At 41.4% G+C, this 27696-nt stretch overlaps 1 protein-coding gene across 6 annotated transcripts in view; it reads left to right on the forward strand.

Moving 5' to 3' along the window:
- DOCK7 (dedicator of cytokinesis 7) overlaps window positions 1-21470 on the forward strand; it is a 144084-nt gene extending 122614 nt beyond the window's left edge. For 3 of the 6 annotated variants that reach the window (XM_038413316.2, XM_038413317.2, XM_038413321.2), the window contains 9 exons: window positions 944-1075; window positions 2730-2744; window positions 11099-11224; window positions 12727-12816; window positions 13581-13817; window positions 15121-15264; window positions 18706-18812; window positions 19894-20061; window positions 21419-21470. In XM_038413316.2, the coding sequence (XP_038269244.1) occupies window positions 944-1075; window positions 2730-2744; window positions 11099-11224; window positions 12727-12816; window positions 13581-13817; window positions 15121-15264; window positions 18706-18812; window positions 19894-20061; window positions 21419-21461 (1062 nt within the window). In that variant the 3' untranslated portion in view covers window positions 21462-21470. Of the gene's footprint in view, window positions 1-943; window positions 1076-2729; window positions 2745-11089; window positions 11225-12726; window positions 12817-13580; window positions 13818-15120; window positions 15265-18705; window positions 18813-19893; window positions 20062-21418 lie in introns of all 6 variants that reach the window. The other 3 variants (XM_038413318.2, XM_038413322.2, XM_043490545.1) reach the window with 1 other exon arrangement.
- Window positions 21471-27696: the final 6226 nt, after the last annotated feature.

The raw sequence follows: 27696 nt of genomic DNA on the forward strand, positions 1-27696 counted from the left end.
AAAGACAAATATTATCTCTACATTATTAGTTAAAGGCCATGTAGTTCCTTCCACCCCTTTGAGCAGAGGGGACTGGCACACACAGCTGGTGAGTGGTATCTTTGTGACCTCCCTGTCCTCATACTGCAGATGTCCCTCCACGGATTGCTAGGTAGGGTCTGTGGCTAGGGAGAGCGCAGGCTAGTGCTAGGAGTGGGCAGAGGTTGGGATGGTAATGGAATGGTAGCAATTACCCATCAGAGACAGGCTTTTAAGGACAAGGTAATTATTTACCACAACGTGATTTGGAATTCCCTGTGGCAACAGACAACAGAGCCTGGCAGCACATTTCCTGCAATGGACTTGCAAAGCCATGAGGGATTAGGGAGGCATAGTGCTTCTGCAGATCCTTCTAAATCCATCTGTGACAGGTGGAACCCTAGTCAGATCACCATGGGTGAGAGGGCAAATGGTGCTACTTGGCAGACACTTGGCAGGCTTCAGGGAGACACTTCACAAGTCCCATCTCATGGAGTTTGAGAATGCAATATACAAGTTACACAGACCCAAGTCACACTAAACCTAATGGGCTATACTGTAGATATACAGACGTAGATACAGTTCCCATTGACTTGTTTAATATTTGGTTCAGCCTCTCCCCTCTTGTGTGTGTATTTTAAATTAAGAGAACATCCCAACTTCAGTAATAAATAAGTTTTTTAAAAATAAATAGAAATCTATTACTATATGTGCTTTTGGTTCTATGAATTACTGAGGATTTGATACCTCTTCTACAAAAGATTCCTGATTAAATTACAATAAATGTAAACATATAAGCAACCATTTCAATTTTGTAATCTTAGTTACTGAAGTACTGTGAGCATGTATTATATACCACGTGTATTTCTTTTCTTTTCCTGTTGAATTGATAGAAGGATCCATCTGATACATATTATTTTTGTAGGCTGGCATGTATGAAGCGGTTAACGAGGTTTACAAAGTCCTTATTCCTATTCACGAAGCTAACAGAGATGCCAAGAAACTGTCCACAATTCATGGTAAACTCCAAGAAGCATTCAGCAAAATTGTTCATCAGGTAACAATTTTAATCTCCAGCTGCAGTATGAACTGTGAAGATATTTGAAATGTTTTAGTGTTGTTTTCCACCAAAAGCTAACTATCAAGGAGACAGCCATTTCAATCAGATTATATGAATAACATCAAAATGATGGTCCACAATAAATGCAAGGATCGCTAATGAGTATTGACTCTAGGGACCTTAATAATCATACAAGGATGTCAACTCTGCACGTGCAAACTTTTCATGTAAATAACAAAAATGAGGAGGCGTTATTAAGAAGTCTGTCAGTTGCATTGTGCATACTAGTTATAGATGTATAATTTCAGGTGTTACTTTAAAATATGTTTGCATGCTGGTAAAAAGGGTTTGTTACATTTAGCTTACTAAATAACATTAAGAAATGTTTGGGTTTTATTTAGCTCTTCGTAGGCTGCATGGGCTATTTTGAACTTCACCAAAATCTTGTTAAACAAAAATACAAAAGAAAATCAAAATATCCTTGTTTTCCTGCCTCTGAAATTAGATTTCATTCTGAACACACCTATTACTTAAAAAAAAATCCTTAATATTGTATCCACCGGTATAACTAAAAGTCAGACAACATTATCCATGTTATTGAAAAAGCAAACACTTAGGACTGAGGTAGCTGGGCTGTGTTATTAGCAAAGCAGCCTCAGCTAAATACATTGTGCAATCTCCTCTCTGTATTCTCCTGCTCTTTTCCTTGAAACATTAGCTATCTCATAGCCGATCCTGCTCTGACCGTAGGCAGTGATGTAAGATCCGGCCATTGGTTGCTAATCACTGAGCTCACTTCTGACTGGGCTCATTGTAAAAGCTGTGGCCCCAATTCAGGAAAGCATGTAAACACATGCTTAACTTTAAGCTAAAGGTTAATCATGTGCTTAAAAGTTGTCCTGAATTGGGAAGATTTCCTGAACTGAGGCCTTTGCTCAATGGGATTTGAAGGCACCACATAGGAGACACTCAGCATCTTACAGGGTCAGAGCAGCCATGCGGGACCCATCCTGTGAAGTGCTGAGCACTTCTTGGAAGATGGTGAAAGGCATCGACTCCCACTGTGCTCAGTGAACCTCAGCTCAGTGGGAGATGGAGGTGCTTGTTACCTTACAGGATTGGCCCACAGCACTTGTCCTTTCCTGCGAGGGAGCGTCAGAACTCAGCAGCCAATTCTAAAACAAATACCAATACAGTGGTTTAGTATGCAGCCCTCACATGGACTGAGTATGTTGTGTGACAGCTGGTTTAATTACACTTCTATAAAAGTATAAGCTGGGCCAGCTCTTCAGTGAATGGATATCTATCTGCATAGCTCCACTGTCTATCTTGATTTACACCAGCCGAGACTCTGGCCCTGCTCTCTCCACATTATAACTTGTGGCATGGCTGTGCCAGAATTCCTGATATTGACCAGACGTGATAAACAGAATACTAAAGGGCAAAAATGTGGTTGATCTCTCTCCTAATCAATCATGTAATGTCCTTCTCAGCCAAAGGAAACAATAGGCCACTGTAGATGCCTGGTAACTTATAATCATTGAGACCATTTCAGATTAATAATACCTTACATTAGTGGTCATGTTTTTGGCCTTTGAAACATTTTTTTTTTTGTTTCTGTGACATGCCCTTTTTACTTTTTATTATACAGAGTACTGGCTGGGAGGTAGGTAATATTTTAGTTAGTAAAGAACACTAATTGATCAGATGACTCATGCCAATGCTTTGCCCACATGTGCTAGTTGTGGGTATTTCTGTTGCTGTCTGCTGTTTAAACTGAATTCATTAACCAAAGAAATATCAATAAAACGATTGTTGTAGTTGTAGGAAACTCTTTCTAAGAAGCTGTAGGTAGTGCATGGATGCCAATGTGTTCCACTAATGAGGTTCTTTGGTGAATGAGCCACTGTATCATCACTAGTTTGTTTTTATATTTTGTTTATAATTCTTCTCATCAGCATTGACACAGAATATCATCTCTTCATACCATATTTTCACCCCACCCACAGGGGTCGATTTAAGTGCTTATGCTCAGAGGTGTCGAAAGCGAAACCTGTAATGGTTAAGCAGATATTAGCTCATACTAGAGCCACTTCATCTTGGTAATTAACAAATGCTGAATACCTTTTTTCGAACGCAGATTTTTGGGTGGGAATAAAATAGCTCAATTCTTTTAACGCCAGAGATTTTGTTCTGCTGCTTTAGTTTTAGCAGAGGCCCTCTGCTTGCATTTCTACAATATCCATCACGAGAGACACTCGTTTGGTTTAAAAATAAACGGTGTCCACTAGATCTCTCACACAAACCAGTTCACTGTGATTTTGATGAATCAGTTAATAGGTCAGTTGCTTGTGTTTGCATTTTTGCTCTTATGCATCAACTTTAATTTTTTTAACTTTTTGTAAATATTCTCCTAGATGATTTTTCTCAGTTCCCAAAAGAGCTTTTCAAGCACTATCTGCTTCTGCTTTACTTTGAATCAAGCAACTCAATCTGGTCCACTCTTACTATCAAGATTGTTCAGTACTTTAAGACCCCAATTCAGGAAAGCACGTAAGCACACGCGGTCCTGAGTTGGAGCCTACATAAGAGGTCCTACATATTCTCTATTACACCTAGAGTTTTGGCCAGAGATGTATAAACGTCATGTCTAATTCTGGCTTGTCAAGAATTAAAGTTCAATAGTTTACTTGTAATTTCTGATGTAAAAGAACTTGCCTTGTAAATCGCTTGCTTTTTACTGTGACCCAACAATCCAATGTTTGTATCATAGAATATAAGTTATGTGTGCTCAGTATCCAATAAGTAATGGAAGCCTGTGAGCATCTATTTTGATCAATCTTCATGATGCTAAATCGACCCCTGAAGTATCCCCTTGTCATTGGTTATGATTTTAACATCATTCAGTCTTGTTTTATTGCATGGTAAAACACACCCATGGTTTATGTTCTCGTCTACTGTTGGGCACTTTCGTTGCCACCTTTTGCTGAGCTTTTTCTTCGTAGCCTTCACGTTTGTTGCATGTTTTTCTTTTACCTTATTTTTTAAAATATTTTAATTGATACGCACCTCTTTTTTTTTTTTTTTTTAATTTATTTATTTGCTGCCAATTGCTGCTTATTTGTTTTTTGGAATTTCCCTAATTAAAATACTTTCTGTTTTCTCCTCTATCGCCCTGGTTGCTGACCCTACTCCCCACTTTTACTATTGTCTGTTGTGGTAAGTTCCTACTTCGTGGATTTTTTCTTTTTTTTTTTTTTTAACTCTGTGGAGACCTCAATAATTTCATTTTACCAAAGAGCAATGCCAACTAATAGATCCAGGGAAAGCAGTATTGCCAACTCAAGTGTTCAGGAGTCAGGTCTCAATAAGTTCATGAGATGTTGCTTAAAAATCATGAGTTTTTAATATTTTTATTTACCTTCTGGTTTTTGAGCTGTTAGGATTCACCTTTTCATGTTTTTCATTGTAACCATGAGGGTTTAAAAACAAAGCCAGTGGAGATTCTTACTGAAATCACATGACTCCAAGAGTTGGCAAGACTGTCTAAAGACTTTGTACATTGGATTAAAATCAGCAAGAAAATGTCAAACAACATAACAGAGAGATTTGGGGTTATGAACTCCCTCTCTAACATGTATGAAGGAGTTACTTTTGCTCATACCTATTTTGGGCCAGTTCTGCCTGCATTTATACCCAGGCTACTCTGTTGTCAATAGATGGCCCCTGCTGTGTCTAATTTCTCAGCCCTTTGATAAGGTAAATCTAGTTGGCAACGCTTTTGGTGTTTGTGCAAGAGATAACTTTAAACCTTTATTCCCAGCGATTTTGGAAGGTGTTTACCATGCATAATAACAATCATGAACCCTTCATAAATCATGGTGGCTGTTATCTGCTCTGCCAGTTCTGAAATGGCTACTCAGTGTTCACCTTCATTCTCGTCTCCTACCAAAGACCTATTACTTTTCTTGAAATAATAGGCGAGAAAATGCTTTGTTAATAATTTCTCCCTCATACCTGCATTTTTAGCTCTCTTCAGAAACAATGTAGTATTTTTAAATTACTTGTTTTGTTTTCAGTACTATGTTTACAGGGCCCTTGAAATTGATTTAATTTCTATGGGAAAATCCTGGCAAACTTACAGTCATCACATGCTCATAACACAAGACCTGTTAGATTAGGTTATGTTATTTAGCCCAGTGGTTCTCAAACTTTAGCAACCCGAAGACCCCCATTTTGATTTAAAAATTTTCATGGACCTCCTGGTACCCCACTCAGCCCCAGACCCCACCCCGCCCCACCTTTTCCTGCCCCACTCCACCCCTGCCCCTCCTCTTGCCCGCTTCTTTCCGCCCCCTCCCCCGAGTGCATCCCCGCTCCTTCCCAGCGCCTCCTGAATGCCACTGAACAGCTGTTCCTCAGTGTGCAGGAGGCACTGGAAGGGAGGGGGAGGAGTTGATCAATGGGGCCGGCATCTCTGGATATGATTCTGCCCCTTCCCTCTAACGTGCCCCATCCCCACTCCTTCCTCTCCCTCCCAGCACCTCCTGCACACCGCTGAACAGCTGTTCCCCAGCATGCAGGAGGCACTGAAAGAGAAGGGGAGGAGTTGATCAGCGGGGCCTGTGGACCCCCTGGAGTAGGGACTCTGCGGACCCCAGTTTGAGAAATGCTGATCTAGCCCATTGCCAGCAGACTAGCCATGGAATTCAATTCTTTGTTTCACTTCTCGTGCTACTGAGGTACATCTGAGTATGCCCTAGACTGACGTTGTCCTTCAGTCTTGCCCAGTCAATAAACACCTTTGGAGAGCCACCTTTCTTGCACCAGACAGTGGAATTCAAAGATTAAACCTCCCCATTGTATCCACAGGTTTCAGAGTAGCAGCCGTGTTAGTCTGTATTCGCAAAAAGAAAAGGAGTATTTGTGGCACCTTAGAGACTAACAAATTTATTAGAGCATAAGCTTTCGTGAGCTATAGCTCACTTCATCGGATGCATTTGGTGGAAAAAGCAGAGGAGAGATTTATATACACACACACAGAGAACATGAAACAATGGGTTTATCATACACACTGTAAGGAGAGTGATCACTTAAGATAAGCCATCACCAGCAGCAGGGGGGGGGAAGGAGGAAAACCTTTCATGGTGACAAGCAAGGTAGGCTAATTCCAGCAGTTAACAAGAATATCAGAGGAACAGTGGGGGGGGGGGGAGGGAGAAATACCATGGGGAAATAGGTTTCAGAGTAGCAGCCGTGTTAGTCTGTATTCGCAAAAAGAAAAGGAGTACTTGTGGCACCTTAGAGACTAACAAATTTATTAGAGCATAAGCTTTCGTGAGCTACAGCTCACTTCATCGGATGCATTCTCTACGTAAAAGAATCAGACGTCAAGAATTATAACATTCAAAAACCAATTGGAGAACACTTCAATCTCTCTGGTCACTCGATCACAGACCTAAGAGTGGCTATACTTCGACAAAAAAGCTTCAAAAACAGACTCCAACGAGAGACTGCTGAATTGGAATTAATTTGCAAACTGGATACAATTAACTTAGGCTCGAATAGAGACTGGGAATGGATGAGTCATTACACAAAGTAAAACTATTTCCCCATGGTATTTCTCCCTCCCCCCCCCCCCCACTGTTCCTCTGATATTCTTGTTAACTGCTGGAATTAGCCTACCTTGCTTGTCACCATGAAAGGTTTTCCTCCTTCCCCCCCCCTGCTGCTGGTGATGGCTTATCTTAAGTGATCACTCTCCTTACAGTGTGTATGATAAACCCATTGTTTCATGTTCTCTGTGTGTGTGTATATAAATCTCTCCTCTGCTTTTTCCACCAAATGCATCCGATGAAGTGAGCTGTAGCTCACAAAAGCTTATGCTCTAATAAATTTGTTAGTCTCTAAGGTGCCACAAATACTCCTTTTCCCATTGTATCCAGTTTCCTACTTTGTCCTCAGTGGCTGACTTGGTTTTTTTAACGCCATTAGGCAAAGGCTTGAATGATTTGAATTGATTAATCCCAAATTTGCATGTAACTGCCTCTGACTCAGCAATCAACCCTTGCCTGACTCGCTCACTTGGCTCCTAGTTATAGTAACTCGAGCAAACACCGGCTTAACGCAAGCAAAAGCCCTTAGGTATTTCCCAGCCAGGCTGGAAACTGGGCTTTTCCCAATTCCAGGAGGCTCACTGTTCTAAAAATATGTGAAGGATAAAAATAGCACCTGAGCATTTGCCCATAGTGATGGGGGTGCTGTGCACCCAGCTGTCTGGTTTGCACATGCAGATACTCATTTGTGGCTGCACCAGGGGTAATTAGTTGTGCATGAGTGTTCATAGTCAGCTGGCAGCCAAGCTTGCTCCCTGTCGCTGTACCCCCTGCTGGATCTCAACAGGGAAAGAGCATCCAGGAGGCGGTGGTGGTGGTGGAGGGAGGAAGTAGCAAGTGCCACTGAAGGGAAGGGGACTCAGTACTGGTCCCAGATCTCTCCCAAACCTGGTAACCAACCAGCCCACCTCTGGCAGATTCTGACTTCTACCCCAGCCAGCTGCCCTCATCTTTCCACAATGTCCCTCCCTCAAAAGCCACCCCACAAACATAGCTGCCCCCAGCTTCTACCTCAAGCTTTTCAGCTACCCTTCCCCCCCCCCAGCCTTCCCACCAAACCCAGCTTCTCTTAACTACCCCAAAGCTTCTCCCAGCCACCTCCACCTAGATATCACCCACCTATTCCCCAGACACCTGTCAGCACCCCAACAGTGCTTGGGGTAGAGGTATATTGACTTTAAACCAAAGTTTTATAATCATATACAAGGTAGTTGCAAATATGCACATTTAATGAGCTTATCTGCATATTTTCAAATAATTTGCATGTCATGTCATACACAGAACTGCACAAAGCCTGGCAGCTGTGCATTTCATTGATGAGAACAGGGACACAGACATTAAGGCTGAAATTCAGTGAGATTTGGGCACCTAACTCCCATATGCTCGTTTGAAAACCCAAATAAACATTAGTGTTTCCTTCTCCTTTGCTCTGTTTCCTTTGTTTGTCAGTGATCTTGTGCCCACTTAGCAAGGCTGACCTCCCAGCGCTAAAAATGGCTTTAAAGTGGAAGCGACATACTTGGCAGCACATTGGAGATCACAAGTGGTTAAAGCTGAGGGAACAGCAGACAAAAGGAGGCTTTCAGGAGATGTTTCATTGTTTTTTATCAGGAAAACATGCTTTTTTATGGTGCTAAAGGAGGATGAAGTTGGTGCTTTAGCATGTTGGGCAGCTCGGCTACAGGGTTCACATACATGGATCCAGAGCTTGTGCCATTAGCACTCCTATCGTGTTATCTAACCCTTTAAGAAATCCTGCCCTTGCTGCCCAGAGGCTAAATGTTACTGAAACGCTCACTCATTTAAGACATTTTAATGATGTAGCTTGTGCCTGAAGTGGGCGCTTATGGAAGGGAGAATAACAATATGTTCACATAGGCAAACCACCCCTACCAAAGGACGTTTTTAGCACAAAATAGTGTCTGAAAATGATTGTTTTGCTTATGTAGATGGGCTCAATCCAGAGCCAGACATAAGCAGACAAAGCAATTGCTTAGGTCCCCGAGCAGCTCGAGGAGCTCAAGGGCCCCCCCCTCTTAATTACTAGTATGTGTTGTGAGGAGGGGGGAATATTCCTCCTTAGGGCCCACCATGGGCTTGGCACTGACACTGGCTCACTCCGTTTTGAAGCACATTACTAACTGTGTGACTGTCTTTGTTGAAACCCTAGTGCAGCAGAGTGGCTTGTGTAAACCAAAGCCCATGGAGCTCAGGAGCGAAGCTCTCACATACTGCAGCAAGGTGCCATGAAAGCTCTGCCCGCGCTCCTCAGTTCTGACCTGTAACATCCCTGCTGTTCAGGTCCTGAGTCTTTAACACAGATGCCACGTTGCAGGGCAGGTTTTTGATTTGGACTAAGAGAGAGCTGCAATCCAGGACTCCAGAGGTGAAAGGCTAATGTGCTAACCAACGCTGCCAACCATAGCCACATGGCAGGGATCACACCTGCTGTTCATATTGTCTCACTTGGATCATTTTCAGGAGTCAGACATTCATCTTAAGTGACTTGGTTTCTGGCTTAAAACACTGTTCATTGTCACAAAAAGCCACTGTAAATGGACTTTCTGATGGTGAAGGATGTTGGCATGTGTTGCGAGGCTGTACTAAGCCCCCATCCTGGCTCCAGACTGGGGAGATGGATTTTGCCTTTGCTGTCACTGCCCTGTCCATATGTATGTACCTGTACATGTGTGCGCGCGCACACACACACAACCTGATCACGCTGGGTTTATGCGGGTTCAGTAAATTTCCCCAATAAAGTCTCAGTATTTTGCAATGATGAACAGCCAACATTTTCTTTTCCCCTACTTGTGGATATTGGCATAGCAACATGAAAGTGCCTAGTGCTTAACAAAGTATCTATGACAATGTCCATGCCCCAAGAATTTACAATCTAAGGGCCCGATCCAGCAAGCACTTATTACTTGGATTAGTGCGTTCATTTGGGCTGGGGGAGGTGATACTGTGCGAATGGCATTTCCACCCCTTCTAGTTTGCCTGCTTTTTGTTCTCTCCGCCACCAAGGCCGAGGGGATAATGTGGCTCTCAAACAATTACGTATTTTCATTACAAAGAAATATAGTCATTGAAATGAGGGAAATGCACCTAAACTACAATTTTATTATTTAAAAGCGGTAAAGAGAACTCCCATCAGATGTCTGAATGCTTTCCTCTGACTAGTCATTTTTCATGAATCAGATTCTTTTTATCTTATCAGTTTTGTATCCTTCCTGCCGTCCAGACTGTTTTCACCATTACCACAAAAGATCAACTTACAGCAGAAATTGTTCTGCACCTAACCCAAAAAGTAGTCAAATGTCGCCAAAAATGCCTTGCGGCATTGCCCCACCATAAAATAGTGAATACAAATCCCACACTCTGGGCTGGACATGTAGAGATGCCATTTGACACCCAAACACTAAGACTGAGAGAGAGAATGCATTCTGTTCTGCCTCACACTTTCCCATGAGAGTAAAGGTGAACATGTTCTAAAAAGCATGTCTAGTTTCTGCATGCAGCGTGATGAGTTGTTTTTATCCTTAACAAAATCAGAGGTGTGATTTATTTTTTTTAAATATGCCCAGAGATCTTCCGATCTTTCCATCTCGCTTTTTTAAAATGTGACTTTTCTGACAAAAACCTGTGTGTTTCAGTTTAACTGTCATGGCTGTTATATTCTGTGGGCCAAATTCACCACTGGCTTAAATGGGAGCAAGTGCCTAGAAGCCAATGGAATTGCAACGGCTTCCACTCAATGACTTTGGCCCTATAGTTTACCCTAGAGAATGAAAGTGCAATGTTTAAAAAATAAATAAAACACTTTTTAAAATTTTGGATTATTTTTAAATCACAGAATAAGTGGATCTTGACTTAGGCCCTGATCCTGCAGTTAGTTGTGCATGAACAGATGGCTCTGACATGGAGCCGCTTAGACTTTAATGGGGCTGTGTAGACATGCAGCAGTCCACTTGCTTGTTCACTACAAATTGCAGGATAAGGACCGTAGCTTGATTTCCCTTAAACCTAGGGCCAGCTAATCAGCTGATGTACAGCTTCACTGAGTTCAGGGGACTCAGGATCTTGCAGTGAGTTCTGCCTGAGGGATGGCTGTGCTCCTGAATCTATAGGGGTCCTCCCAGGAGGGAACTCATTGCAGGATCAGGCTATTAATTATCTCCAGTAACTTCGATTTGATACTAGTTTTGAGTTTACCTTCAGTGTGGTGTTTGCTGTAACTTGAATTTCAGTGTTGATTAGCCCAGGTACTTCTATTCCCTCTCCCACCCCCCATAGCAAATGGCAGTTCAAAGTCAGGAGCAAATTTACAAACACTCAAGTTTACAACATATGTGAATGAATCTTTATACTGAAGTGCCTTTTGTCTCTCCAAACATAGGATGGAAAGCGGATGTTTGGTACATACTTCCGGGTTGGTTTTTATGGGACTAAATTTGGAGACTTGGATGAACAAGAATTTGTGTACAAGGAGCCTGCGATAACAAAGCTAGCTGAAATTTCTCATAGACTAGAGGTGAGATTGTTGTGCAAACCTGAAATTCCCTCTGTAAATTGCAATTGAGCTGCTCAAGCCTTGAAAGCTGGATTGTTACCATGAAACGTAGGTAGTGGCTGAAACAACAATCGCTAGGCAAAGGCAGTGGGTGAGATTTTGTGCTGTAACTCTTGGAGCCTGATTCTGGGCTGCTCCAGGGACCAAAACAGCCTCCTGCATAACGTAAGCTGCTCTAAGTTACCCTAGCCCTCCTTGAGCCCTGCTCAGTGATTCAGCTGCTAAGAACGGTCCTAGCATGCAAAGCCCCCATCACATCTTCCTCCAACCACTGACCCCACTCTGTGCTGAGAGTTGCCCGCATGCGTTTCCCTGTGTTTCCCCTCGGAAACAATAATAATTTGACTTACTGTAGCTAGAGGCCAGGACTTGATACATCACTTCCATGTTCTTGGTGTATTTTACTGTGTATTAATCTTTGTCAGTGCAGCTGGCCTTCGCTAATATGGTTATTGCAGTCATTCCTCTCGATCCTTCTCAAATTTTTTCTTTTTCTGCGTTAACATTTCCCCCTTTCTCTTAATATTTCATTCCAGGATCTCAGCTGACTGTCCAAAACAGTCCTTCTGTTTCATTGCTCCACCAAAACCAGGTGGTGGTTATCTTTTTCCCCTTAGTGAGACTGCATAAAGGAGATATTAGTTTGGCTTGTTAGGATTTCTTCCATGCCCCCCAAAACCAAGAAATGATTTTGGAGATTGAATCAGAGCAGTTTGTATAAAGGTAGTAATCTTTGCTCTGGAAAAACTCGAGACAACATATAACCCTATAAACAAATGTAAACGGGTTTTCAGAAAGAGATGAGCCTCCCTTCTCCCTTCCCTACTTCTCCTCTCCCCCCCCCCCCAATAAAATCAGGCCCCTTTTTGGTGTTTCATGTTTGGTGCCCAAAAAAATGAGGCACCTAAAATCACGGGAAATTGTAGCCTGTAAAGTTTGTTTACTTATCGATGTACCTTTCCTGATCAAATGGAGGCAAGTATAGGGCCAGATTCTTATCTCAGTTACCCTGATGAAGTCACTCAGTTGAAATTAATGGAGCTGCTCCAAATTTAAAATTGTGTAACTGAGGTTAGAATCTGGATATTCAGATTCCCCCACCCCACATGTAATTTATTCAAACCAGCAAATCCCAGTCCTATTGCTTCATCTGCTTTTCAAAAAGATCCTGTGTTGTGCCCACTGTTCAGCCTGTGACAGACTCACAAGGAGTCCAGCTGATTTGTCAGTATCTAAGATTGGAAGGATTAAGAGCCATCCTAGCTTCCAGTTTTTGTGCTGTAACCTCTAGAACTGAACTGATTAATTCTCCAAGTTCAGCAGATCAAATTCAGCCCAGGCACAGTTTGCATTGAAGGCAGTTGGAGTTGCACCTGTGTTGAATTTGGCCTGATCTCTCCAATCCTTTTGCTGTGATTACAGAGATAGGTGTTTGTTTTTCAACACAGTGTTCTCCATTTCAGGGATTTTATGGCGAGCGATTTGGTGAAGATGTGGTTGAAGTGATTAAGGACTCTAACCCTGTAGACAAATGCAAACTAGATCCTAACAAGGTAAGAATGCAAAGTACAACTGTCAAGTTTAAGCCATTTCTAAGTACTTAAAACACAAAGGGCAAAATCGTGGGCTGGATACAGCCTCTTCTGCAATGAAATTCCTTGGGGAGGGCTGACAGGTGGCAAACTCGTGAGGATCCCATGTGGAGATTCCACCCACACCACTATTCCTGCAGAAGAATGCAGAATAGGCTGCAGGACATGTGCCATGGCCCTGTGGCTTCTGGGGAGATCCGTGGGAAGTCAGGGCCTTCTGAAATCCCCAACTGCAGAGAGAGCTCAGTTAAAAAGATAATGCAGCTTCATGCTGCATTATCTGTTCTTCATCATCTCTGCTGTGTACAAGGGGTGGTGTAATATTCATTACCCCCATCTTCGAGCACCTGGCTTGCCCATTCTTTCCTCCAGGGTCCTGGACCAGCAGAGAGATGCCATAGGGAAGTGGGGAATAGTGCTGCAGAGGAGCACAGATGAGGAGACCCACACATGGATTGGAGGGGGGCTGCATTTCCCCCTCCCCACAAACTACTGAGCATGCCCAGTTCTCACAGAAGCCAGTGAGAGCTTTGTTTCAGTAAGGATAGAGTAAAAAGTGAGTTAGGTCTACAGGAGGTACCCCAAAAAGTGGAGAGTAAAAAATAGTCCTTTTTCTTAAAGGTCAGGCTGGTTTTGTGCAGCTGAATGGAAAGAAGCAAAATTTATCTCCTTTCTTCCCTCTGCATTGTGTTTTGTTATCTGAAAACTTGTTTTCCCTATTCCAGGCCTACATTCAAATAACCTACGTGGAGCCTTACTTTGACACATACGAGATGAAGGACAGGATAACCTATTTTGACAAAAACTACAACCTGCGGCGTTTCATGTACTGCACGCCCTTCACCCTGGACGGACGTGCTCACGGGGAGCTGCATGAACAGTTCAAGCGGAAGACAATCTTGACAACTTCCCATGCTTTCCCTTATATTAAAACTAGAATAAATGTCAGTCACAAAGAAGAGGTGAGACCTGTGTATTGGGTATATTGTGAATCCCGAACAGTGGCGGCGGGGGGGGGGGGATGCATTGTACTGCCACAACAAAAAGTCTAATATACTATGTGGAAATAAGCTTATCGGCCTCTCCTGCATTGCTGAGACTTGTGCATAGCGAGCTCTGTAAAGCAGGCCAGGCTGCTACAGACAAAGATGGGTAATGGTTAGTTATTTGCTTTATTAAAACATAACAAAGAGGTTCTCATTGGAACAAATTGCAGAGGATAAAGAATGAAACTTTAGCCCGTTGGATGGCAGATTCACTCATTTTCACTAGCGGTTCATCTGCATCATGGGCATTCGTGTGCTCCAGAAAGCACAGCTGCATGTATTGAATCAAATAAGGAGGGACTGTTCTTCAAAGCCAGAGGCTTTGTGGTGTCATCCCAAACGACAAAGCCAGATCCTACAAGTTTAACAGTTGTGGTTACATCATTCCATTGAGGAGGCCAGACTCAGCTGTTTCTGTTCCTTGTGAGTATTTCAGACCTTAGTCTATCTGAGGCCATGTCTATACACAAACTTAAACCAGTGGAAACTCCTAGGTGGAACACTCATTATTTTAGCTTATTTTGTTTATTTAATTAATCAATTTAAACTAAACCAAAATGAGGCTGGTTTAAACTAAAGTAAGTTTGTCCACATAGCCGTTTGAACTGGTTTAAAATCATCCCCTGGAGTTGAATTTGTACAAGTCTGCGTATGTAGACAAGCTTTGAGTCTGCCATGTATATCTCTGCCATTTTGCTCAAGGAACATGTGCTCCACCTCTGCAATTACACTGGGTCCCTCCCTCACTTATTTCAGAAGCCTGCCATTAATAGAAAGAATAGTCCCCAACATAATTTAAGACAAGATTTTCCACTACAGGAACCTACAGCCAGGGTCCTAAATGCATAATTAGGTACCTGAATAAGGCTGTAATCCTGTAATTTCTTCCATGTGGGTTGATTGAACACAATGTGGTACAACAGGCACAAGGGACCTAATTTTTAAAAGCTCTGAGCATCCAGCCACAGAAACACTTCTGAAAATCTAGTCATTTATTTAGGACCCTTATTTAGAGATGGGATTTTCAAAAGCACCAAAGTGACTTCAGAGCACCAGTCCTATTAACTTCTAATGGGATTTAGGCTCCCAAGTCACATAGGTGCTTTTTGAGAATCCCACCCTGGGATCCTAGTTTTAGGTACCTCTTTTTTGAAAATCTTGGCCATGATAAAAAAAAAAATACAGTCCACAGATTTCTGGCTAATGTTTGCCTCTGCAGATAATTTTGACACCCATCGAAGTTGCCATAGAGGACATGCAGAAAAAAACACAGGAATTAGCTTTTGCAACTCATCAAGATCCAGCAGACCCAAAGATGCTCCAGATGGTGCTGCAAGGTTCAGTAGGTACAACGGTAAATCAGGTGAGAATCACTTTATCATGCTTTAAACACACTCGGATATTGCATATTACTCAGTTGGATGTTCAAGCATGGTGGAGGCTTAAAGTTTGTCAGTGAAAACCGCTTTCGTCTGGATTTGTTTTGTTTAATTTTAAAAATGTGCAGAGTCACTTTAGAAACATACTTGACAGCTAAAAGAAAAGGAGTACTTGTGGCACCTTAGAGACTAACAAATTTATTAGAGCATAAGCTTTCGTGAGCTACAGCTCACTTCATCGGATGCATTTGGTGGAAAAAACAGAGGGGAGATTGATATACACACACAGAACATGAAACAATGGGTTTATCATACACACTGTAAGGAGAGGTTTCAGAGTAGCAGCCGTGTTAGTCTATATTCGCAAAAAGAAAAGGAGTACTTGTGGCACCTTAGAGACTAACAAATTTATTTGAGCATAAGCTTTCGTGAGCTACAGCTCACTTCATCGGATGTATTTGGTGGAAAAACAAAAAACAAAAAAAAAACTTTGGACAGTCTCTACGTAAAAGAATGAATGGACACAAATCAGACGTCAAGAATTATAACATTCACAAACCAGTTGGAGAACACTTCAATCTCTCTGGTCACTCGATTACAGACCTAAGAGTGGCTATCCTTCAACAAAAAAGCTTCAAAAACAGACTCCAACGAGAGACTGCTGAATTGGAATTAATTTGCAAACTGGATACAATTAACTTAGGCTTGAATAGAGACTGGGAATGGATGAGTCATTACACAAAGTAAAGCTATTTCCCCATGTTATTTCTCCCCTCCCACCCCACCCCACCCCCCACTGTTCCTCAGATATTCTTGTTAACTGCTGGAAATAGCCTACCTTGCTTGTCACCATGAAAGGTTTTCCTCCTTTTTCCCCCCCCTGCTGCTGGTGATGGCTCATCTTAAGTGATCACTCCTTACAGTGTGTATGATAAACCCATTGTTTCATGTTCTCTGTGTGTGTATTTCAATCTCCCCTCTGTTTTTTCCACCAAATGCATCCGATGAAGTGAGCTGTAGCTCACGAAAGCTTATGCTCTAATAAATTTGTTAGTCTCTAAGGTGCCACAAGTACTCCTTTTCTTTTTGCGAATACAGACTAACACGGCTGCTACTCTGAAACTTGACAGCTAGTAGCACAATTAAAGTACCAATGAAAATATCAAGCAACCAGAAGCTTGGTCTCTGCAGGAAGTGGACAGAGCAGATCAACTGTAGGTTTTTATTGCTGGAGAATGCAAACAATATACAATTTCTCTTCATCTATCAAGGACCTAAGTGAATCATAGAATATCAGGGTTGGAAGGGACCTCAGGAGATTATGTAGTCCAACCCCTTGCTCAAAGCAGGACCAATCCCCAGTTTTTGCCCCAGATCCCTAAATGGTCCCCTCAAGGATTGAACTCACAAAGTGGCTACTGTGATGGTTTGGTACCTTCCTTTGAGTTTTGCACAAAACTGAGCATATTGTTCGTTCTCTGTAAATAGTAATTATAGTTTGGTTTTTAAAATTGTTGTCACCTACAAATGAGGTGGCAGCATTGTGATCCTGGCAAATTGCAACTGTAGCCCTTTGTGTTGCAAAGACTGGACACCTTTGGCATTAGGGATAGTCTTGCAGGGGAGAGGTTACAAAGAGATTTTACTCTCTCTGTTGTTGAGGGAACACAGCACTAAAGTACCTCAGGAACAGAAAGTCAACTGTGGGTGGAAAATAGTTGCAGTGCCCTGAATTAAAACCAAGCATACTATAGAATGGGGACATTTTTAATATAATTGCTCCCAGAGAAATTTTTCTCCTGTCCAAATGCTCTAGGTTATGGCAAATACAATTGAATGAACGCCAGTGGGCTTTTTGTATGTTTCTGTGAGGTGGTAAATAGTAGGTTACAGTACCTCACTCTAAATGATGGATGTGGTGAATGTCCTTTCCTCTGCAGTAAGATTACAGCCCAAACCACAGATGCAAGATTAATTTTATGTTGATTCTGGACTAGTTACTATCACCAATTTTACGATTTGAGCTGCAATCGTTGAAACTGTGGTTATGATCAATACAGTGACTATGTGAAACTGGCCCATCTTAGTCAGCTGACCTACTGCTTGTTGGTATCCTGAATGATATTTGTTTGCTTTTTTGATAAAAATAAGTATTGTTATTTCTCACTCTGGTTAGCCCTGCACAGCTACCAAAACTAAGAATGAGTGAGCTGGATTGTATTTTGGTTTCTGCAAAATCAATGGAATTGAAAGTAATACAATTGCACAGGTAAAAGATGAGGGAAGATTTTTGCCTGCAGAATCTTTACTAATGCACAAGCCAGAAAAATTTCAGACCCTATTTTCATTTTGCAGAGCTGGCAAACAACTACTGTACTGGTTCAGTTTTCAGTGTTAAATATCTGTTTACTTGACAACTGAGCACATTTGATTTAAAAGCCATTGAGAAAGAATAAATGTGGAATCTCATGTATTTTACAGGTTTCAGAGTAGCAGCCGTGTTAGTCTGTATTTGCAAAAAGAAAAGGAGTACTTGTGGCACCTTAGAGACTAACAAATTTATTTGAGCATAAGCTTTCGTGAGCTACATCCGAATGCATCCGATGAAGTGAGCTGTAGCTCACGAAAGCTTATGCTCAAATAAATTTGTTAGTCTCTAAGGTGCCACAAGTACTCCTTTTCTTTTTTGCATGTATTTTACAGTCACTTTCCAAAAGCAGACCCACACTTTAAAGATTATGTTGAGGAAACAGACGCTTTCACTTGTCACGATAGTTGGTGATTTACTCTGGACTTAGAAGACACAATTCACCAAGAAACATCCTCTAAGGCAGGGGTCTCAAACACATGGCCCGCAGAGTTATTTGCTGTGGCCTGCCAAGCTCCCCTCACCCGCCGCCGCACTCCCCCCCCCCCCCGCAGCACGCCGCGTCCCTGCTCCCCTGTCTACCTCCAGGCACTTCCTGCCGCCAAACAGCTGTTAGGCAGCACTTAACGCTTTCCAGGAGGGATGGGGGAGGAGTGGGGAGCCACACGCTCAGGGGAGGAGGCGGAGAAGAGGCAGGGCAGGGGCGGGGATTTGTGGAAGGGGTTGGAATAGGGGCAGGGAGGGGGCAGAGTTGGGGTAGGGACTTTGGGGAAGGGGTTGGAATGGGCATGGGGAAGGTGTGGAAAGAGGCGGGGCCTCATGGAAGGGATGAAGTGGGGGCAGGAGGGGAGGGTTTTGTATCTTTATATGGAAAGGTGTCAGTGATGTGGCCCTCCGGCCAATGTAGTCCTCATGTGGCCTTCTTGGTGATTTGAGTTTGAGATTGCTGCTCTAAGGGAATGTTGCATTTTATGAAAGTTTCTTTTTGTAAGAAATTTCTCAATGGATATGACAGGCAGTGCAGAGAAACTTACTATTTTCTCTTCTGCTCCTAAAGGGACCATTAGAAGTTGCACAGGTTTTCTTGTCTGAAATACCCAATGATCCAAAGCTCTTTAGACACCATAACAAACTACGGCTCTGTTTCAAAGACTTCACAAAAAGGTAGAGTATTGGCTTCAAACTCCTTCCAAAAACTCCTTTCAGTGCATCAAACAGAAATTGATATAGCAATATAAGGGGGTGTCCAGTGCCTGTTAAAAGAATACACTTGTAATGTAGCAAAAGATACAGTACTCACCATTTGCTCTGTTTGAGGAACAACTCTGTTTAAAAAATGTGTTTTCTGTTTCCTTGGTGCCATCTGTCTCTGAGTACTGTCAAGTGGCCCTAGTCATTGGCATGGGTGTGCATGTGAAATGAATTGGTGGTCTCGGCTGAGTTCCTTATGGACAGGTGTCCTCATCTCAAAAACCCTACTACCATAATTGGCATTAATGAATATCTTTATTGATAGTGTCAACAGAAAAGGCAAACTGTTGATTTGGCAGGGAGACTGAATGAATTACCCTCTCCAAGTGGGTTTGAAGCATGTTGGCAGAGTTCTCTGAGGACATGTGTGCTGCTGCTATGTTTTTACTTCCTTGTTGGTAAAGAGAATTGCAGTCTCAATCCAGCATTAAATCTCATGAGCATTTAAACAATTGGTGAAAATAACTGAAATTACAATATTGCCCTCCTCTTCTGAGCTAGTAGATCCAGAAGCAGCTTGGGTATTCATTATGAAATAACGTGGCATTGATATTATCAATTCCTTTTTAGACACGTTGTTTAATTTACATCATTCAAAATACTAGAGTTCACAGTGAACATTTAATAGTCTGCTGCTTGATAAGCTTTTCCTAGGGCTGACAGTAAAAACATCCATCTTTAAACCCTCTTGGACTGAAAATGGCTGTGGAGATAAGCTTTCCATTCCTCCTCACAGAGGAGAAATGTTATAAAAGAACAAATTAAACTTAAAAATGAATCACAACTCTATGAATAAAATGAAAATTGGAAATGTGACTCACTATCCCCTCCCCAAGGAAACCAACCAGATAAGCTGAGTCCTTATTACTCAAAAGACAAGATAGAGGATATTAAGTGTCAAGCCAGGAGAACTGTATTAAATGCTCTCATACTAATAAATTAACAGGCAGATCCCCTGTTGTCTGCCAGAGTTTTACAAAATTTTGTTTTCTAGGTGTGAAGATGCGTTGCGCAAAAACAAAAGCCTGATAGGTCCAGACCAAAAGGAATATCAGCGGGAGCTTGAAAGGAACTATCATCGGCTCAAGGAAGCGCTCCAGCCCTTGATAAATAGAAAGATCCCGCAGTTATACAAGGCAGTTTTGCCTGTCGCTTGCCACAGGTGGATGTTAATTTTACTCTATTTCACCCTAGCTCGGGTAATGTTTAAAAACAAAAACTCAGCTGGAATGATATGGCATAAAGAGGACATAGGCATGGGAGTGTTTAAAACCACTTTCCTTACCATAGATCTTTCAAGAGGAAATGCAAGTGGGTCCATCCCCTTCCCCATGTGTCTTGCACTTCAGGATGTATTGGTTGGCCAGTTTGCCTTTGCAGATTTTTCTGGTATGGCCCCCTTTTCCCCATTCCATTAGGATGCTCCTTCCTCATAGCAGGTTCAAGACCACTCCTCCTCTAAGTCCAGTCAGTTCTGTACCTAAAATTGTGAAGAGTGAAGCCCAATGATCCCCTGAGTGGTAGCTAAAGAACCCCTGGGCTGAGTATCCTAGAAGATGCACAGTATGGATTGTAGAGCTTCACATTAGAAAGCCAGTGAATGTTGTCCATGTTGGGAGACCTTTTTGAAGCAGACTGACCATTTCCATTCCTCTGCAATGGGTTTTAACATACAATCATTAATTATTTTATCAACCAGGTCAGCAGCCATTTACACTATTACTGTTATGAGACCTGATTTTAACAAGTGCACATACTAAGATTGAGCAAGTGGAATTTGCATGCAGTTCCTGCAATGGATTTAGGGTAAAAAGCACCCACCCAAAACTAGTACAATCCCTTGCAAATGACAGGCCTCAATCTAAATCCCGAGAACAGGGTAGTGGTTAAGTGTCTCCTGTTATACATTCCTTGCTTATTGAAGAAGTGGCATGCTTGGCAATTCCTGAAATTAGCCTTCTCTTTATCCCTAATTGCCATTCCTCCAATTTCATCATCATCCAAAATTTTTCTTGTTCTCAACTCTGTGGATGGCTCCTGAACCATTCTCTGAATATTCCTTATTTGAGCTATTTTTAGTTTGTTGTTAATTGGTCAGGTAAGTCGCATAGTTTTGTTTCTGTTCTGTTCCCTGGCTGGATGATCTCACAAGGCCTTCTGCCACAAATACTCATGCACATGAATTTCAGATTTGATCTTCTCACACGACGTTTAGAAATATGTTTTGTGAGTGAAATTTCCCATAGGATTTAAGAGGTGCCCAGGGCTTGTGCTATCCCTCTGAATGTCATGATCTCTGAATATTTATGAATAGTCATGTCAATAAAACACAATCAGTCAAATGTTCTCAAAATGCAAACCCAAATTAGCAAACTAATTTTAAAAATTCAAGTCAATTTTTGCAAGTTAGCAAACAGAAATCATGTACAGAAAAGCACTGTTCATCTTAATGGAGAGCATTTTTAACTCACGATGGAAAATGTGAGCTTATCTTGTTTTTTTCTTCCCCCACCCCTCAGAGACTCCTTCAGCAGAATGAGCCTTCGCAAAATGGACATCTAAACAAGTTTTCAAAAATGCACTTAATTTTAAGGTATTGAAAAGAGCGAACCATGTTATCAACGTTGGGAATCAAAGAAGTTTTATTGAGAAATAAAACTTGAACTTCATCCTGGACTCCATACATGCACACAATTTACTTCCTTACATTGAAGTGTTAAGTGGCCAAAAATTATTCTGAATTGTGAAATGTTGACTTATTGATGTTTAAAAAAAATAATGGCAGTGGTATGCAAAATACTGGTGATATGCTGTAAACTTACCTGTTTTTAAGGCATTTTTATGACTCAAAGGTACACTAAATGCATTTACAATTATTTATAGCATTACCTAATGTTAAATTTATTTCCTTTTTAGTTCATTTATTTAATTTATATTAGGAGCATTGGCAGATGCATTTTTGAAGAGTTTTTAATGTAGTGCTGGTTATTTCAATGGTACTATTAAATATGTGAATGTTTACATTTTAACTCACCATGTGTTGGACTTCGGAGCTCATCACCCTTGAGGAGAAAGCTAGAAAGAAAGGTAAGTTTTAAGCCAACAATTCTTAAGTGAGTGCAGTGACCATTTCATCTCTAGCTTGTTTTTGTATCTTTGATGGGGACTGCTGCAAGGAAAAATAACTTTACATATGCTCCTAAAATAATGACTTTTTGTTGTACGTAGGAATGTGTTACCACTTACTCTAACCTGTTTCTTCTGTACTGGTAAAGTAGATATATTGTTACGATCTTGTTTACACTGTAATTTCTACTAAACCAGGAAACCCAGTTAGAGCACAGTAGTCCCCTCATGTGTATAGTTGAGTCTTGCAGTGTGCTTGAGGTAAAACTATTTTTTATTGTCATCTTTTTATTATAATTAACTATAAAAACACATCTTGGAAGAAAATGACATACACATTTAAATAAGTTAAAATAAAATATACATATAATTGCCACTGGTGCTTAGTAGAAATTACAGTTTATATTTTATTACATACAAGAAAACTACATTTTAAAGAAAGTTATTTAAGTTGCTAAATCAAGAAACCCCATATTTAGGGTTGCCGTGTAACCTTAATTCTGTCTCTTTATGTTTCCAACCTATGCATTGAGAGAGAGGTCCTATAAAAATAATGGTATATGATAGTGTAACTAAATCATTCTGCATATGCACAAGGGGGCACAATTAAGGTTGCTTGTGCAACTATAAATTCTATCTCCTAATTTTTGAGTGTTGGATTTTGAAATCTAAATAGCTTTCTTTTAACAGGTTTCAGAGTAGCAGCCATGTTAGTCTGTATCCGCAAAAAGAAAAGGAGGACTTGTGGCACCTTAGAAACTAACAAATTTATTAGAATATAAGCTTTCGTGAGCTACAGCTCACTTCATCAGATGCATTCGGTGGAAAATACAGTGGGGAGATTTATATACACAGAGAACATGAAACAATGGGTGTTACCATACAGACTGTAACAAGAGTTTTCAGAGTAGCAGCCGTGTTAGTCTGTATTCGCAAAAAAGAAAAGGAGTACTTGTGGCACCTTAGAGACTAACAAATTTATTTGAGCATAAGCTTTCGTGAGCTACAGCTCACTTCGTGGTGTGTGGTTGCTGGTGAGTATTTGCTTCAGGTTGGGGGGCTGTCTGTAAGCAAGGACTGGCCTGTCTCCCAAGATCTGTGAGAGTGATGGATCATCCTTCAGGATAGGTTGTAGATCCTTGATGATGCGTTGGAGAGGTTTTAGTTGGGGGCTGAAGGTGATGGCTTGTGGCGTTCTGTTATTTTCTTTGTTGGGCCTGTCCTGTAGTAGGTAACTTCTGGGTACTCTTCTGGTTCTGTCAGTCTGTTTCTTCACTTCAGCAGGTGGGTGATCTTCCTGAAAACACCATCCTAACCACTATGGATGTAGAAGCCCTCTACACCAACATTCCACACAAAGATGGACTACAAGCCGTCAGGAATAGTATCCCCGATAATGTCACTGCACACCTGGTGGCTGAACTGAGACTTTGTCCTCACCCATAACTATTTCACATTGGGGGACAATGTATACCTTCAAATCAGCGGCACTGCGATGGGTACCCGCATGGCCCCACAGTATGCCAACGTTTTTATGGCTGACTTAGAACAACGATTCCTCAGCTCTCGTCCCCTAATGTCCCTACTCTACTTGCGCTACATTGATGACATCTTCATCATCTGGACTCCTGGAAAAGAAGCCCTTGAGGAATTCCACCATGATTTCAACAATTTCCATCCCACCATCAACTTCAGCCTGGACCAGTCCACACAAGAGATCCGCTTCCTGGACACTACGGTGCTAATAAGCGATGGTCACATAAACACCACCCTATGCCGGAAACCTACTGACCGCTATACTTACCTACATGCCTCCAGCTTTCATCCAGACCATACCACACGATCCATTGTCTACAGCCAAGCTCTACAATACAACCGCATTTGCTCCAACACCTCAGACAGAGACAAACACCTACAAGTTCTCTATCAAGCATTCTTACAACTACAATACCCACCTGCTGAAGTGAAGAAAGAGATTGACAGAGCCAGAAGAATACCCAGAAGTCTCTCCTCCCTCTCCCCCCCGCTCTCCTGCTGGTAATAGCTCACCTTTCCTGGTCACTCTTGTTACAGTGTGTATGGTAACACCCATTGTTTCATGTTCTCTGTGTATATAAAATCTCCCCACTGTATTTTCCACCGAATGCATCCGATGAAGTGAGCTGTAGCTCACGAAAGCTTATGCTCTAATAAATTTGTTAGTCTCTAAGATGCCACAAGTCCTTTTTTTCTTTTAACATAATTTTATTGTATGTTCTTCATGTTGCCTTTTTTTCTCTTAAGTTAAAAGTTGAACAGCATTTCTCTTCTCTTTAGAAGATTACTTTGGCAGCCAAAATTTTCCTGAAGAATACAAGTTATACAGAAGTAATGATTTTTAACAGTTTATATCTCAGCTAGATCTGAATGGAATTTTATGGCTAATGAAAATCCATTTCTCTAGCCTAAGGGTTTTTCTCCAAGCCAATTTCAAAGGCCAGCAGCAAAAAATGAGGTTCAAGAACCTTTTGTAGCAGAAATGTTGCAAGAACTTTTTATAATGGAAAATGTTAGGAAACTTAAATATAAAGGTCACTGTAGATTTCAGTGTAGCAGCCATGTTAGTCTGTATCCGCAAAAAGAAAAGGAAGACTTGTGGCACCTTAGAGACTAAGAAATTTATTTGAGCATAAGCTTTCGATGAAGTGAGCTGTAGCTCACGAAAGCTTATGCTCAAATAAATTTGTTAGTCTCTAAGGTGGCACAAATACTCCTTTTCTTCCTACATTGTAGAGATATTTAAGAATCAAGAAGGAAAGATAAATAGCCCCAAAATAATTACCTCATTACATTCAATGTTCGGTTATACATTCACATCTGAAGGGACATTATCCAATCTTAAACCTTAAACTCACTATAATCAGTGAAAAGACTTCCACTGACTTCAATGGGTGTAAAACCAGGACCCCAAGTCCAATGTAACTCTGGGGAGCTTATCCTAGATTCAGACAGTTTTTATATTTAGATTGATTGATTTTATATTTAGATGATTAATCTAAAAATTGTGATGGAGAATTACCTTATGTATCATTTTTAAAGTTAAATAGTAATTCTTACCTATTTTGGTTTTGGTTGCAGAGAAGCAATTGTCTGGGTAATTTAAGACTGCATTTGTTCAACTATTGCAAACTGACATTTCAGGAATGGTAGAAATGGCTTTAGGCGAGTAAGCATCTGATAGATCTGTTCCGAACTTGTGCCAGAGGATATTTTTCATTCATAATCAGTATTCAGTAGACTCATGTAAAATGCTTGATTGTTTATAAATGAAGATGTTTCTCTACAGCTGTTGCATGTAATTATGGAAGAGAGCTGGATCTAGCATTGGTTATATTGTAGTCTTTGTTCTTTTATTATTGTTTAATATTGTCTAAAATTATTGTTTCAATATCCTGTGGTGGCTGCGATTGATTGAAGGACATATATTAAGGAAACAGTCTTTCAGGGCCGTAATCCCTTTATGGGCCAAAATATATTTTCGTTTGCAGGCTGAAATTAAGCGAGCCCTACACTAGGTATTGTAAGATTATGTGGTAGGATGTTTTATATTTAGGAGCTTTTTGATTGTGCCAGTTTTGCAGGGTAGGATTATACACAGATTGGACAATTCTTGTTTTAGACCAAATAATTCAGTCACTCTGTTGATACCTACTGCGGAGAAAGAAGGCATCAAGAGGTATGCAGAGCCAGATTTTTCTCTATTTTGGAAAAAAGACTCATTATAGACTTATTCAAATAATAAAGAGCTTATATTAGCGTATTTACCAAGCCACCTTTAAATGTGTTCCTCGGTAACACTACCGACCTACATCACTCGAAGGCTGAAGCATGTTTATTAATAGATTTTTATCCTATTTGCCCTGCACAACTGAGCTATGTTTAAATCATACTAGGGGCCCTCCCCACCTTGAAGATAATTTTAGCGTTGCAGAAGTTTGATTAAATCTTTATCATCCTTTCTTTTGTGATGCATAGGCAAATTTATAGTTTTAATTCCTTACACAAGGGTAATTTTAAATATGAGCTGGAAATGAGGGCATACTATAATTCTCTATGGAGAATGTTCCAGACAAGATTTTTTTCTATAAAGTTTCCGTGTCCCCCACTGTCATGACAACAGATATAAGTTACTGATCCTAATGTATGCATCATACTTTTAAGAGCAGACTGGAAAATATGACATCTTCCACTATAGTCATAATGAAGTGTTTGATAGGAAGATGGTTTTCAGCCTAGATTTAATCGGGAAAGGACTTCATTGTACTTCAAAGAATGCAGGTTATTTCATATGTTTGAACAGTAAGGGCTGAGTTCTAGTCCTTGTCTTTCCTAATGGATTAGTTGACTCCTGCGTCCCCTCAACAGTTGTCAGTGATAGTACCTTTTGAAGTTTTAATCTGAAGGATTATGTGTGATGTAAAATACATATATTGTGCTTTTTCCACGGCTTTGTAAAATGCCAGCCCATAGAGGGGCTACAGAATAGAAAATAGTATAGATTCCTTGTTTTAATCCTCCCACTCCAATTGCCTGTAAATCCTTTAATCTGTGAACAAATACCCCTTTTCTGCCCAGAGCTACTGGATTGTTCTGGCTAGTATCTGCAATGATGTTTCCACATAGAGAACAAACATTCACTTAAAGATTAGTTTGCCATAACAGGATGTGTGTGTTTCATTAAACCTAATGCTGCCCTCAGATACATAGGTACAATTCTCACGAACTCATTGTTGATATCTAGCTAACACCAGTAAGAACAGAGTAGCATTTATTCTTCTTTGAGTGATTGCTTATGTGCATTCCAATAGGTGCATGCGCGTGCTGTGTGCATGATCGTCGGAAGATTTTTCCCCTAGCAGTACCCATTGGGTCAGCTGTGGAGACTCCTGAAGTGGCACCTTCATGGCGGTGTATATCGGTCCCTGCCGACCCGCTGCCTACTCAGTTCCTTCTTACCGCCAGTGACGCTCATTGGAGCAGCTCAGTCTCTTGCATTCGCAAGTGCCTACCTAGTAGTTCCCTTTTCTTAGTTGTAAATAGTTGTTAGTTATATAGTCTATATATATTTATAAACCAACGTTTATAGTTGGTTGGGCTTACTTTGGGGCGGTTTCCCCAGGCACCGTGGCATGCCTTGCTCACAGGCATTTAAGGCATGCGAGAGATGTGTGAAACCTATGCCCACAGGCAATCCGCACGCTGCTCGTCTCAAGTGCTTAGGAGAGAGCCATCAGACGGATAAGTGCCCAATTTGAAGGAGCTTGAGACCCAGGACTAAGAGAGAGTGGGACTGTTGTTTAAAGCTCCTCCTGATGGAGTCAGCCCTCCGCCCCCAGTCGGCACCGGAAACAGGACCGGCCTCATTGGTGTGCAGCGCCCCGGCCTCGGTGAGGGATGTCCCAACACCGAGAAAGGACTCCTCCAAGGAGCATGACGCCGCTCCCCAGCTCATAAGGCTAGTGCTACCAAGCGGCACCGCTCACAGTCCCCAGTGCCACATAAGAAAAAGAAGGCGGACAGGGGTTGTTCACCAGTCAAGAAGCCACGAGGGGATTCCAGTGGGATGCGTCCTCCAGCAGGACGCCCATGGTTTGGACCTCAAGACCCGGCACCGTTGACTCCAGCGCCAACA

Source organism: Dermochelys coriacea, chromosome 8 (assembly GCF_009764565.3).
Source record: "Dermochelys coriacea isolate rDerCor1 chromosome 8, rDerCor1.pri.v4, whole genome shotgun sequence".
Taxonomy (NCBI): Eukaryota; Metazoa; Chordata; order Testudines; family Dermochelyidae; genus Dermochelys; species Dermochelys coriacea.